General features: G+C 45.3%; 1 protein-coding gene across 1 annotated transcript in view; it reads left to right on the forward strand.

The window, feature by feature from the left end:
- The first annotated feature begins 7,544 nt into the window (after window positions 1-7,544).
- LOC128715397 (voltage-dependent L-type calcium channel subunit beta-1) overlaps window positions 7,545-15,078 on the forward strand; it is a 15,760-nt gene continuing 8,226 nt past the window's right edge. Inside the window, exons 1-5 of the mRNA XM_053810290.1 lie at window positions 7,545-7,670; window positions 13,404-13,520; window positions 13,617-13,736; window positions 13,825-13,926; window positions 13,993-14,113. Of these exons, the coding sequence (XP_053666265.1) occupies window positions 7,545-7,670; window positions 13,404-13,520; window positions 13,617-13,736; window positions 13,825-13,926; window positions 13,993-14,113 (586 nt within the window). The remainder of the gene's footprint in view (window positions 7,671-13,403; window positions 13,521-13,616; window positions 13,737-13,824; window positions 13,927-13,992; window positions 14,114-15,078) is intronic.

Here is a 15,078-nt window from a genome sequence, read left to right on the forward strand (position 1 = left end):
CGCCATGTGTACGGACGCGTAGTGTGCAATGATTTATTAATCACTCACAGGGGGTTGTTTCCTCTTTTTTGGAAGGGGGGGTTAGAAATCGTGAAGCAATGCCGGGGAGTGTTAACGAAAATACTTCAATGTTTACGATCGTGACCTTACCTTCCTGTTGGGCATGATATTTCATGTCATAGCAGCAGCAGCAGGAGCGATCTTTCGCGTTACGTTTGACCAGCACGGGGTGGCTTTATTTATTGAAAATCTAAAAGCTTCGCTGATGGACAAATGGACAGTAATTAATGCTGTGGTTTAAACTGTGCGAGGTAAATTTATTATTTTACACCCGTGTACTTGGCCACAACGTGACGAAAGTGTTATAATTGGAAGAATGGAGTTTGGTTCATTTACACTCACAGAAGTTAAGGGTGTACTGCTGTTTAGCAACAGTTTCTACCACCAAAAATGGCATATCTTCTATTGACAAACAAATCCAAAAAAGGATGAGTATTTGCAAAAGGCTTTGAGAGTCAAAGAATCTCTCAAAAAAGCAGCTTCAAATAATCCAAAATGCACTGTGGAAGCTTTCGCTTAAATTAGGCCGTGGAAAGTAAACAGGGGCTTTGGAAATGAAGAAAAAAATCAAATCTCAGCTTCAAAACTACTACCCTTTCGGTAAAAAAAAACTGTGCCGATATGGTTATGCGATTGTCATCGGCTACAATTGGCCTTCGGTAGGCCACACGGAACAAAGCCTACATGAGCTCGTTCGTGACCGGATTGCAAAAGCAAGCGGTAGCACGCCAAAGAGTGCCGCGATTGTCCTCAACAACTGTTAACCCAATAGGGAAGGAGTTTTTGCAAGAGGTTTTGCGATGAGTTTGGTACAGTTGAACATAAAATTGTACGATAATGGCGCTGTGTTTGGATAAAAGTTATTGCAATATCTACCAAACACCAGGCGTCTCCATTGGACTGAAACAAAGATTATAAATATTATAAACTATTGATTTTTTTTCAGGGATAGTTTTATTGATAATTTGTCTTGAATATATGCATCAGAATTTTCCGATTCTTCCCATTGAATGGGGGTATTAGTTTGATTGAAATTTCTCCATCAAGGTTGTTAGATGTGTGGTGATAATTGACCAAGGTTTATAATTTTATTACGTTTACAATACCATTATCCAAAGCTCGCTATCGATTGTAGCCCAATAAAACGTATCTAAAACTTTAAACAAATACTGCTTGCTCTACCTGGCATGTGGCAGATGCTGGTCATTCAACACAGCAACAAAAAAAAATCCCACCACAAGAGATACATTGCACCTTCGGTGTGTTTGATGCTGGCGGGAGGCAGTTAAAATTAGGTTTGAATTGCATTTCAACCGTACGCACATACATGCTAACGAGTCTACTAACCACTTACCACACACTTTCGGGCCATTTCACTACCCCATTTACGCAGTCATCAAATGCTTCGCCTAAAACGCAGCGCTTATGGGCGCCAAAATTCCCGACTCGCGTCCAAGACCCGAGAAAAACGAAACCCGTTTTGGCTCATTATCCGGCCCCTTTTCCCGCAAAATCCTCGTCGTTCGTTTACAGCAAGTTTCGGCTGTGGGAGCGGGTGAGGGGAGGGGGGAATCCTTCCAATCCTTACGCCTTCGAACAGCGGGCTAGCTTAGACGATGGCAGCGGACACGATAGACACGAGTACACACGCTTACCAAATTCCACTTGTGCATTGCACGGTGTGAAAAAAAGGGCCAAGCTCCGTTGATTTCCATGCGCGGGTCAGGGTGACGATTGGGCAAACGAACCTCTGCGTCCGCTTTACGCCACAAATCCCTTCTGTTTGCCGATGGGACATTACGGAGAGGGATAGGCGAGCATCGGGCACGGGTCGGCAATATCGGCATTGCAGTAAACGGAAGAGTAAAGCCGTACGAAAGGCTAAGGAACCCATCGACGCGGTGGACATCCTGCATGGTGCGGAATGTCGCGAGAGCGGTGGAAGGGGGCAGGGGGAAGGGAGGAAAATAACCACAAGCAGACAACGTGCCACGAGCTGGTACGATGCGCTGCGAACCTCCTTTGCATGACGGGTTCGCCCGCCACGGCCATAATCTCGTGCGGGACCATCGGGACGGGATCGGGGCCCATCGAGCGCATCAAATATCGATAAAATGAAATCATAAAAATAATTTGTAAATGATATCGGCAAGCATATTTATGGGTGCCGTAGTAAGGCGTTACGGTCTTACATTCCGTTTCGTACAAACGAAACGGAAAACGCGGAGAGAGAGAGGCGACGACAGCTCACACACACACACACACACAACTTGGTCCTAATGATGCTACACCAAACCGAAGGACCGAATTTTCCACAACCCCATCGTCAATAAAACCGATTTCGGTCAAGGCACACCAGGGCAAAGTTTCCCCTAAAAAGCTCGAAGTTTGCAGCGTAGTAAGCCGCTCCGAATTGTCTTCACCGTAGCGCACACACACAATTGGTACCATTTGTCATGCAAATTCATGATAAATTCATCCCATTTTACACCTCAAAAGTGTCACCAGTGTTCGCGTGGTGCCATCATGGTACACGTTGGCTGGGTGTTAATTAAATGTTTTGGTTTGCTTTGCCCGGCGTCACACCTCACACACCGAGTGAGTTCTTAATGACGCAACCGAATGTGTGGTGTTACTGCTCCCCCTCAACGCAGTCAATGTGTTTCGTCTTTAGTGGAATGCTCCGAGTGTCTTCTCGGGCAGAAAATGCTTCAGCGTCACGTTTTTATCGTTAATTGTAAGCGTAACCCCCTTCACCAGGCACCATTTCAGGTGACAAACTGGCGACGACACGCTGGAAGGGTGCCATACTTCAAAAGCCCAATCCCATCTGGATCTGAACGCGGGGTCTCGGATAGGGAAATGGCATCGCAAAGGGAAAACTGGAAATCATCTGCTGAAGAAGGATGGTAAAGAACATCCCAACGGCAAGCAAAAACGCTTAACGAACACAACAAAACAAATCTCCCGTAATCATCCCTTAATGCGAATGAGCGCGTCTCACTGTAAACTCGCTCTCGCTTCACTATCGCTCATCTCACCGTGCGAATTCACTCGTGAACACAGCGCTCGGAAGTGGAGGAAGCAGCAACATCTCGACCGAAAGCTCAGCAAAATTTGGATCGCGTTCCAACAGAGAGCGCTCGCAAGATTCATACAGCTTCTTCATGTTTCACACTTTGAGGCTGAAGCCTCTCCTTCTGTCACGCTCTCTCTCTCTCCGTTTCGGCCTCATGATTTCCCTTTACCACCCTGTGCGCGTCATGCGTCTGTGATGATAGTTTTGCTACGTGTTTTACACTTTTCCGTAGCCGTATCTCCGGATCGATACGCGCATGCGTTTCTTAGGTACTTGCCTGCGCCAAGACACAGGGTGGTTTTTATCTTTTTGTCGCTTTGGGGGTGACAATATACATTTATTAGTTAGTTCCGTCTCACGAGAAAACATATGTTCTTAGTTTGAGGAATCTAATGTTGTCTGTTTTAATTAATCTTTCACTGTTAACATCAAGTTTATTGGAAACTTATTATAAAACTTCAAGAACTGATGTATTTTTAGTTTTAATTACATTGAAGAGTTTTAATGTTTTAATAGTTTGGGATGAAATATGAAAATTATTATAAAAAAAACTAAAGAAGTAAAATCAAATTTTAACTGGACTTTTTATTGTAAATTTGTCACAAAATCTACTACATCTCTCCAGAATAATACATCGAATTGACAGGTTCATTGAGTTTACATTCTGCATCAGCTTTACAGTCTTCAAACACAACGAAACACCCTGTACCGGTCGATTGTCAAAAGCAGTCAGATCGAAAATAAAATAAATAACCTCACCAGCAGTCAACCCCCCCCAGTTTCGAAGGGTTTCACGCTCGAGCTGCTGTCAGTCCGACGTACACGCTGAGCAGCAGCAGCACCAGCTCATTTATTACCGTTCATTTCACCACCCTGTCACCCTCACCCAAAACCTGCTGGGAGGGGCGGGAGGAGCACAAAACAATCAGAGCAAACGGAAAACGATACCGAAAACGTTTCTCATCGAACGAGTTGCAACAACAAAAAAACAACCTTGCGGTGAGAGATGAGCGTGAGAATGTTTGCCGTCGCGTTACACTACACACCAGGCGCCTCCATCTTCGCCCGTTGGTGTGTGCTAACGATAAGAGGCAGCATAAACATAGCCATACTGCCAGCAGTTCATGCAGCACTCCAAAACACTTCCATCAATCAATGTACTTTGGTATTGTGTTTGCTCTTGTTTTATTCGCTCGCGCTCTCGAATACTTCTCAACATCTCAGTAGCAACTGACAGCACAAAACTGACAGCCTCCTTCCCGCTAAGTGTCGAGCTCGAATTTGGTGCAGATGAGAAACGGTGCGGTGAGCGAACAACCCTCCACCGAAAACCGGGAGAGCGAAAACCGCAAACCAGTCAGCCGCGGTAGCACCCTCGGAGCGTACGGTACCGAAACGGAGCGGAATGAAAAAATAAAGCTCAACTCTAAACCACACACAACCACCAGCCAGCCAGCGAGGAAAAAGTGCGTTCAGGGCAAGGCAGACCCGAGTCGCGTGAAAAATTGTAGCGTTTGGTGGAAAATCACGGGTGTCACGGTGCTTCATATGCTGCACGGGGTGTTTGGGTGTGTGCCTGTAGCGCGGTGAAAGCCCATTTTCACAAACCATTTTCTCAACCCACCCAGAAATCTGCAAACGAAATCGCCTGCGTGTGTGCCATTCCGTTTTTCCGTTCTACGCGTGGAAACACAAATCCATGCCAAAAAAAAAAACCCCTCCGAACGCCATTGACGTGGTGTACGAGTCGTGTTTTGTGGCTGCAAGCAGGCGTGATGCAAGAATTTTCCGGGCAAAGTGTGCTCAACTCCAGCACGTACCAGCTTGAAGCGGTCACTTGACCGCAGCGAAAGGGTGTGAAATTTTCCAGGGGACTTTTCCACCGGACCGGAGAACCGAAACGCGCCTGTCCCCGTGACGTGGTTGCTTACATCGTTCGTAGCGCGTACCTCTCGTGTCTAGTGTGTGCTTATGCTACGGAAGAAAATCCAATGGAATATAGGAGCTTTCTTCTCGTGGTCGAGAAATTCATTGGAGGAAAAAATAAATAATCCTCTATGCTAGATGCACATTTCCTACAGGGTGCTCAAACTATAGGAAAACAGTGAAAATTTCCACGCCAAACCAACAAATAAGGCCCCGGAAAGCAAGTGAATGTGGAAGTGTCTGCAAATATTGAAATCCTGCACGGAAAATCCAAATCCAATCCACAGAGCAAACTGGTGCAGTGAATTTTGCAACCTGCCCCGTGGATGTGTTCTTCCCATTCGCACGGAAGTGCGTTTGTCTTCGTGCCTCGAACGCTCGAATCCAGCCAGCTGTATGTGGTGCGCTGTTCGGTGTGCGTGTCCGTGCAAAGCCCCTTTCATTTTGTGTACGTGTGTACGTGTGAAAGCATCCAACTTCCTTCACAGGATAGCAAGATTATCGGGAGGATGCAGCGTTACGCTGATGACAAACGAAAACTCGTGTGGATTGGAATTGTTTGCCCAATGCTGGCTGTTTTCTTGCAAAGTGTGGCAGTGTTCCGTGCGGTTGCCTTTATTTACATAAGCGTTTAAAAGTGTACCGAAAAGTTTGTGAACGAAATACACGCACCCGATTTGAAACAATCGTATGCAGATAGCTGTGGACAGCGGCTAATGAGGTCAACTAGGCAGACAGTTACTGTTCAAATCGCCCCTCAGAACCGAAATCAATCTTTTTCTTCCGATTCAGTGCGTATCCGCTCCGTCTGGGGGCGAACGGGAAAAGTTTCCAAAAATAGTCGGATTGTTTATAAAAACCGATGAAAAATGGACTGCGAGTGCTGGTGGCTGAGGAAAACTGAGACCGCACGGCAGCGCGAGAGACGGTTGGTTTGGTGTGCGAAGGAAAAGGAGGGACACACTGAACACGGAGGAAAATGGAATAATACTGCTGAGATAGAAGCAGGAGATTGTTGCGAGCTGAGAGAGTGAGAGAGTTTATGTGTGTGAGAGAGAGAGTGCATGCGTAAGATATGAGATGAGTCGTTTTTCATCTTTCGTAACTGAACGGTGAGAATCAACTGTCTTCCGAGGGAGATTTGCCAGCTGGATCGCTATTGTTGCCATACGAGTGGATAGATGACTCACAAAACTATTGAATTGCTCACCCAATTTAGTTCAAGAAGAAAAAGCACCATCAATGTAACGCTTTTGGATATAATTTTGTTGAAGAATTCCTTCAAATACCCTCATGCTTCATTTTCCACTTCGGTGATATTCATGTGAGCGATGAGATCGAAGATCTCTCGGGTATCTCTCACTGTCTTTGCCTTAGTGTACGCGCTGCTTCAAAGTCACCGCGCTAGTGTGTGCGTGTGTTTTTGCGCCAGTGTGTGGAATGCGGAATACAGCGCACCATAACCGCCCCTTTAATGGTAGCTTTCATATCGGGATTGTGTTTTGGTTGATTACGGAGCTCACTTTCTCTCTCTCACCCAAGGAATTTTCCTCACAGCAACTCACTTCTCACGAACGCACACTTGTGAGCTATTCATCCATCCGCATGAACGTGTCGCGCTCTCTCAGCAGGCGAATGAAACAGTCAAGTGTGAACATTCTTGCCAACCATCTGAGCCTTCTTCTACCAGAATACACCGCCGTCGTCGATCGCAAACCTTCAGTTTCGCATTCCGGCGAGTGAGGAACGTTGGGCAGAACAGCAGAACAGCTGCACGCGTAGTTTTGCTCGCGAAGTGAACAAAACCACCGGTTCGGGGTTTGCGGAAGGGCCGTTTTTATGTTTATTTCTACCCAAACTGTGGCCCAAGTGCTTCGTGCATCCGGCATTGGAATGGAAACCGTTGATTGACATTTTGTTTACACAAACATGAGCAATTTCTTAACGTTCTTTAATCGTTCCGCTACGTGCTTTTCGCGGTTCAGCATACAGGTGATGGTGAAAGCATGATGTCAAGGTTTTGGGCCAACGTAAACCAGCATCATCTGTCTGTGCGCATCACCATTTAGTGTTGTTCTTCCCCTTTTTGGTGTGTGTGTGCTGGTGCTGTAGTTAAGTGATCAAGTGAATATTTTGCCTGAGACAAAAAAAAAAGAAAAACAAAGGTTACAAGTGATAAGGTTTGTAGGTGATAAACATAAACACAACACCCACAACTGAATGGTCGGTCGGTTCGCGTGCCTCAGCACACGTCGAACGGTTCGGTGCGGTTCGCTCATGCTGTAGACACGTTCCCAGCTGATCCCAGCTGCGAGCGAACGGGACGCCCCGGACAAACGCAAACGCCCGAGCGCGCCCGATTCCACACCGTCAAAGCAACGCCGGATCGGATTGGAGCAGCACGCTAGCCAACGCGACCGCCACCGGAATAGCACCGAAAATATCCGGTCTAGAAGAAGATTGGCGGCCTGAGCGGCCCATGGTTCAGCGAGCCTCATCGGATGCCCCATCCGTGTCCGGGGGGCATCGGGAGTCCCGCGGCATCGGTCTCGGGTTGGGCTACACATCGTTTCAGAGTGCCGGCTACAACAAGCTCTTTACGCAGGTTAGTTCGGTGGATGGGGGCACTTCCCCGGGCAGAAAATAGCTCAATATCAGCGGCAGAAGGGTGTAATTTTATCTTTCCCCGTGCTATTACCAGCGCTGGAGTTCCAAGTTGTGCAACGCCTATAATGAACAGACAGTCCATTCCAGTGCTCTAATTATTATTGAAACACTTTCAAATGCACATCAGATGTATAAATAACCTCAAAAACTATGCGACGATGAAGGCTCTCACGAGTGTGTGTGTGTGTCGCTAAAATAAGATCCGTGTGCTCTAACTTCATCATGTACGCCCCCGAGTTATTTTAAGGCAATTTGTGTGAATCAGCCTGTCACCACCATTAGCCAGCACGTTACCATCCCGCAAAAGCATTGACAGCCCGTGACAGCAAGTCAACTCGTTGTCAACTCGCTTGTTTATGGAAATGGTCCAAGCGTGCACGGTCCAACGTCTTGCTACGGTCGGGAGGATAAGTTATTTTCGTTCCCAATTCCAAAAATTCACAAACTGCAACCGACGCGGTGCGCATTTCACGTCTAATCCACGTGGATGGGGAGCAAAATCTGTAATTATCCAACCCAATATTCAACTAGCGGGAAATTGGCTTCGACAAGGTGAAGCAGACCTATTTAAGCGCTTGTCAGTCCCCCTTAAAAATCGGTCCGGACAACGGGCCGACAACTTCATTGCACAAACGAAATGGCGGAACCCGAATTCGGTTTCGATTCGATTTGCATTCCGTCGCTCTCAATTGGAATTATTCTGGGGGAGGAGGGTTTTTCTGTGAGATAATTAGATGGCCTCAGCGTTGCCTCAGAAATAGAACTGCCAAGTACCGTGCCACATATCATTTTCCGAACGTGGAGTTGGGAAAGAGCCGCACCAATAAACGGGTACAAAATGATAAATTGAAAACCTCCCATTGCTCGACCCTTAATCGAATGTTTTTTTCCCCTTCCGAATGAGGGTGGTATTTGATAAGGTCTCATGACGTTAAGATCCTTGCCCTAAAATTATGCCACGGCAGGCTCAAGCCACCAAGCGCCAAACCACGAAAGTGCATTCCATTACGGGTATGAGGCACTCGGAAAGCCATTCACCTGGTGTCATCCAGCACAGTTCAACTCCCTTCCGGCCTGGCAAGACAGAATGGCCCCCGGAAGGAAGACACAGGAAATCCAATTACGGGGCGAATTGTGGAACCCCGAAAATATCCACCATCCCGAAGGTTGTGACCGTGTGGTTCGTGTCCCAATGCTTGCCGGGGGTTTTTCACCGCTGTATGAAGCGATGGAAAGATGGGGGGAGGGACAGGGAGGAAATCAAAATCAGCACACTCACAGCATTGCTCGGTTTTGGGTTGGCGGTGCTGTTTTTATCATCACGAACGCTCGCAAAACCCCTTCTTGCAACACAAACAAACACAGCTCAACCTCACCGACGACAATGAAAGTGGTTTCCGAAACGGTTGTTATGTTGTTTCTTCCGGTGTCGTACCAAAGAAATAGGGGGAAGCTTTTTTTTGGGGAGGGGGTAAGAAAGCAGTCCCGGCATGGCGAAAGCCAAGTTCTTGCTCTCCGATTTTTCTTTTTGTGCCTCTCGTTGTGACCGTTGTGTGCACCGTCACTTTGTCATACACCTTGGCATGTTATGTTTAGTTGGTCCCCCTTTGCCCTTAGTTCTACACTCACCTTTCTCTCTCGCTCTCCCTCTGTCACAAACAATTTCTTCCCATATGCCGTAATGTGAACTCCATAATAACCATCATCGGAAGCGGGTCGCAGGGTATCAACTTCCGGTAGTGGCGCTAAAGCGCAATCCCCTTCGGGAGGGATTTTGTTTCCCATCCTCCATCCCACCATCCCTCTTCCCTCGGCTCACCAGCTGTTGGTTTTGGGGACCGAGGGCAATTGCAATGCGCCTGATTGCACCATGCACCTGCAGTGTTTGGCGCACAAGTTTACCATTTTTTTTTTTTGCTATTGTCCACCCAAGTTTAGTCCTTCGCATGTTTTCCCTAAACCGGTACGGAAAGAACTAACATATAATACGTTCAGCGAAATTATCCTGTTCCCTGCTTTGTGCGGCCTCCTTTGCTGGGGCTTGGTCCCCAGTAACCCTGTGTTAGCGTTCCCGCCCGGTGGAACAATGGAGACCCCGAGGTGACGAAGGTGACGTACGCGAAAGGGTTGTGTCGGGGGGGTGAAAATAAATTTCTGCAGTAAAATGTTGCAATAAATTTTGTCATCGTTTAATATATTCTAAAATTTATGAACCCCCAGCGCAGAGCAGAGCCCAGCGAACCTCGTGGTAATGCATACACGCGGATGCAAATAAAGCGACCGAGGCAACCCACCCCCGGCGGGAGGAACAACACTACTTGTGCGCGAGGCTACGGGGTCCAACAGAAACAAAAAAAAAACAAAGAGCACGAACAACTTGCCACAAATACTAGCACTCGCACACAACCGAACGCGCCCCAGCGTACGGTGAGGCTTTACTCGGGCCCCGTTGTAAAGGGTGTTTTTTGCTTGGCAAAAAAGGGGGACGATTGGGCGCAATACCAAACGTATAGTGGGGACGGTGTGCAACAGCTGCACACCAGCACGGAAGGTAACAAAGGCACGTGCAGATGTACTGCAGTGGTCGAGAAATCACTCTCTTTGTTGGTAGTTTTGAGTCGTAGTGAACTCCAAAACAAACAAACTTTCATTCCAAGGGGTGGAATGCGTTGTAGTAATGAAGTAATTTAGAGTGTATTTGATTTGGAATATTCAATTAAATTTTTTTGATCATCATTTCTTGGGGTTTATATAAAAATGGTATGTATTCGATACAGAAATTCTTTGGCTCAATTTTTTCTATAATCCTCAAAAAGCTTAAAAAGCATAATTTGTTACTCCACTAAGACACTACCCCCGGTAACGCTGTCTCCAATATCGGTCTAGTTGTGACATTAATTTGAGATTTGTATTTCTTGAATGATCTACTTCGCTACTTAATCTGAGAGGACTTATTCTACAGAATGCTGTTAAAACTGTTCCCAAAAAACCATTTCTTGACATAAAAATATTCTTGAGTATGTTATTCTATTGAATAATTTCTTGACATAAAAATATTCTTGAGTGAAAAGTCAACTATATTCGCCCATTTAACTATATGATACCCAGTCAAACACCATTCCATTTGAGCAGTTTCCTTAATTAGGCTGTACCATTCGATCGGGAATTGTACAGCCAGTACTCTGGCGTCCCAGAATTCATGAGTTAAACCAGATTTTTTATGCAATTTATGCATTTAAAATGATTTTAAAACGTTTTACAAAATTTTCTCTTACCGTGGTGCATGTTTAGTGAAGGATTTTTCCTTCATTTATTGTTTAATTATACGGTAAATTAAAGGAAGTAGAGCATGCCTCAACGTGCCAAAATACACATGTCTAAACTACATGAAAGGATAAATTAACGACTGCTAGAACTGAATTTACCCTTTAATTTCCCGATGAATTCAGGGTGACTTATAGGTTATTTGACGAAATTTGGCTGACAGGGTTCACACAATAGGACCGGTCTAAAATCCCATCCAGATCCATCCCCCGTACGCTGGACAGACTATCCAGCGGATGGTAAATAAAGTCAATGAATGTCACAAATGGGCAAGTTTTGGCCTCTTGAGCTTGTTGTGCCAATAAAAGAGATGAACAACAGTTCAAACCAAGATTGAATTTATGTCCAACAACAAAAGCATCAAGGATACTTTTAAATATGATGCGGCACTGCAATAATGTGCTATTATTAATTGCTCCATCATTATTGTGCCAAAATATAATTGCCAATTATTCAATTGCCGCAAGTTTGTCTCAGCCATTTTGTTAAGGACCACGCTATATGTTGAGGAAATTATCAATGTGGATAACACACTTATTTAATCAATTATGTACATCTTAAGAGTTTTAATCCCAAAATAAAGGGTTTGGTCATAATTTTCATTTTGGCATCTCTGGAAGCCGAGATATCTAAAGACTAGGCTTTATCAATATAGGTATTTTAAAGAAAAATCAGTCTTTCTCTTGCTATTTTTTTTTTTTGCTTTTTGCAATTACTTTATACTTTGCATTTTGTACATTACAAACCACAACAAAATTGACCAAACTTTAGCCACGAAGAGTTATTTTGAACTAAAGGAATTCTTAAACTGTAATCTTACAGTCTCTGTCTTGTCCTCTCTAATATCACTAAAAACAAGATAGACAATTTAGTTTGATAAAAACGAAACTACAACAATACAGTTTAATCGTAATAATTGTTAAGAATTGTTAAGATCTTCTTGATACTTGAACTTCATAACCTTGAGATCGGTTCTAGATCTTCAACGACTATGTGTTTAAATCGCTGAAAAACTTTACCACTTGTAGAAATCACTAATGTAGATGAATAAATCTCAGGCTGACATCCAGCATACGATAGCAGGAACTGTCAAAAAATGTAAACAATAGTAAACAACGCTTCTTCTCTTTATTCTTAGGGATGAGTAAATCCTTAAACAATCTTATTGTTGCTCTCACCTGGTGCAAGATCTGATCTGATCTTCAGATGTAAAATCTTCAACTGGGTTGAGAGGTAGACTGTAAAACTGTAATATGTTCATATACAATAACTATTTTAACAATCTGCGTCCCAAGGATATCCGCCGGATTGGAATATCTGCTTACGTCTAACACTGTCTTACACATTTCCCATGAAGCGATCGTATGCTTGAATCACGAGAATACAAATGTAGACAATGTTCGAAAAGTTCAAGCAAAAAAGAGTTGAAACATCACAAAATAATATTAGTAGTTTGTATAACAGTAGAATACAACTTTCTTGAGGTTAAAAAAATGATATTTTAACGTTCACGTCCTGAAGCCGTTTTATCATCGTTGACACCGGTAATAAAACGTTCCTAAAACAAATTTAACGCTAGAGGGCTTAAGAAATGTTTCTTGCGCTAGGGAGCACACACGCGCTGGAAACTGTCAATACTTCCTCAATACTGCCCTGTCTCGTGTCGACGCAAATAAGGAAAATATTATAATCGCACTCCCCATCCCACGGACACACTGCATCATCCAACCGTGAACACCGTGCCGAAGTAAGGAAAGGGCACCGATTTCTGATCTCTGCTTCCTGCGTAGTTTAGTCTCGCCGATGTCGCCATTTTGTTGGTAGCTAAAAATAGTCTCCATAACAAACAATCCACTCTCCACACGGGCACCATGCGTCGCAATTTTCTTCCCACCAACGCCTCCTTTGGTGCGGGACAAAACTCGCTGGAAGCGGAAACAAGTGAGCGAAGCGTCAACTAGACTAGCGCCTGAATGTAGACTTGATGCAGCATTGTAGGTCCACGGTTCCCGTCTTATGCCTGGCCGTGTAGGTGTGTGTGTGTACAAGGGATTGATCTACACTCGAGTCGGCGGGCTGCTCTGCTGCTGTAGATAGACACTTAACACATTTAAGCCCCATCCTAGGCTAGTGGCTAGCCCTATATTTATCCATAGACAAGATAGCAAAGCAAAGAGCGGTTCATATATTTGCGTTGTGCAGTTGCGTTCCGATTGCGATTAGTAGAATGGTTTGCAGGGGTTGCGTTGTGACCGACCGGCCCCGGCAATGCTGGTTGTCACTGTGCAAAATCGATTGACGCTTTTCCTTCTTCTGTTGTGCCTCTCCCCCGTCGCGGCCATTACAGGGTTCAGCGGATTCCAACTATTCTCAACCATCGTCCGATCTGTCGCTAGACGAGGAAAAGGAATCGCTTCGGCGAGAGAAGGAACGTCAGGCGCTGGGTCAGTTGGAAAAAGCGAGGGTAAGTAAATCACCACACCCTTAACCGCGTTACCTTACCCCCCGGAAACAAAAACACCCCCGTATAATGTGTCTTTTTGCCCACCCACCGGACCAGAGTAAACCTGTTGCATTTGCTGTGAGGACGAATGTTTCGTACGATGGCAGTTTGGATGACGATTCGCCGGTGCACGGCAGTGCAGTATCGTTCGAGGTGGGAGATTTTCTTCATATCAAGGTAAGCATTTTTTCCTGCCGATCAACATCTCTATCAGCGCTTCTTCGATCGGAACCACGACCTGAATGATCTTCGTTGTCCGTTGCAGGAGAAATACGACAATAATTGGTGGATTGGGCGACTGGTTAAAGAAGGCTGTGAAGTGGGATTCATTCCCAGTCCCGTTAAGCTAGAACACATACGAATGCAGGTAAGTGCCGTTGAATTGCAGAACTGCCAGCGGGTGCATTCACTGATCTCGTTCCTCGTTTCCCAGGCATCGGCGGCCCGCTCATCCAAGCTATATACAAGTAAGGGATCATCATCTAGCGGTAATTTAGGAGCATCTGGAGTACCAGGTGCGGAACCATCACGAGGTAGCACACCCCCAACACCTGGTATGACACAGATTTACTTTATCTCTTTCGTTTTGTATGTGGTTTCCGTTGATGTCGAATCTGTATTCCGATTCCGATTTCGATGTGCGTGTGTTTTTTGTTTGTTTGTTTGTTTGTTCGTATTGTTTCATCTTCCGTTCCGTATACTTTTGCTAATGAGTTTTGGATACGTTTCCTCTGTTTACGAATCGTTTCTACCTTACTTTGCCGTATATCCGTTGGCTGCATTCGTATATCTGTATCTGGATGTGGAATATAGTAGCTAGTGGGTCGATAACTAACCGTAGAGCAAGACGACGAACAAACGGCAAACTATGCTTGTAACATTAATTCGAACCGGCGGCCCGGTGGCATGATGGTAGCGGTGCCGGTCTTCACACGAACGGCCCGGACCAAAATCCCATCCGGACCAAATACCCCGTAGCAAGGATTGACTATTCGGCTACGTGGTACAAAGAAGTCTAGTAAGCTAGAAATGACAGGCATGATCTAGTAGGTCGTTACGTCAAGAAGAGGAAGAGAGAGAGATTATCCAAGTACGCGAAAACAATCGGCCAACGTTTTCCGTTTGTTCGATCAGTCGGAAAAGCTACTACTAACGTTCGCTCGAAATTACTAACTTACAACTATGTGTCGTGGCTTTGTTCCTATTATGATCATTTGTTTTTTTCCCTCGTTTTGTTTTATAATTGTTTCCGATTTAAAATTTATTTGTAACAAGAAAAGAAATTCCTTCTCACTACTAACCGCACACTGCACACCAGCTCCACGCCAGAAACGGGGCGGGTGGGGGTTGGTTGGGGGGATCCTGGCGTTCGCCGCATTCTGTGTTTAATATCCCGGCTGCTGTATTTAATTTGCCTTCTCACCACACCCTTTTCTCTTCTAACGTAGGCCGCTTCTTTCCCTTCAAGGTGTGCAGTTATACGTTCGGTTCTCGCTCTGTGTGTGTGTGTGTGTGTATA

This window comes from Anopheles marshallii, chromosome 3 (assembly GCF_943734725.1).
Source record: "Anopheles marshallii chromosome 3, idAnoMarsDA_429_01, whole genome shotgun sequence".
Lineage (NCBI taxonomy): Eukaryota > Metazoa > Arthropoda > Insecta > Diptera > Culicidae > Anopheles > Anopheles marshallii.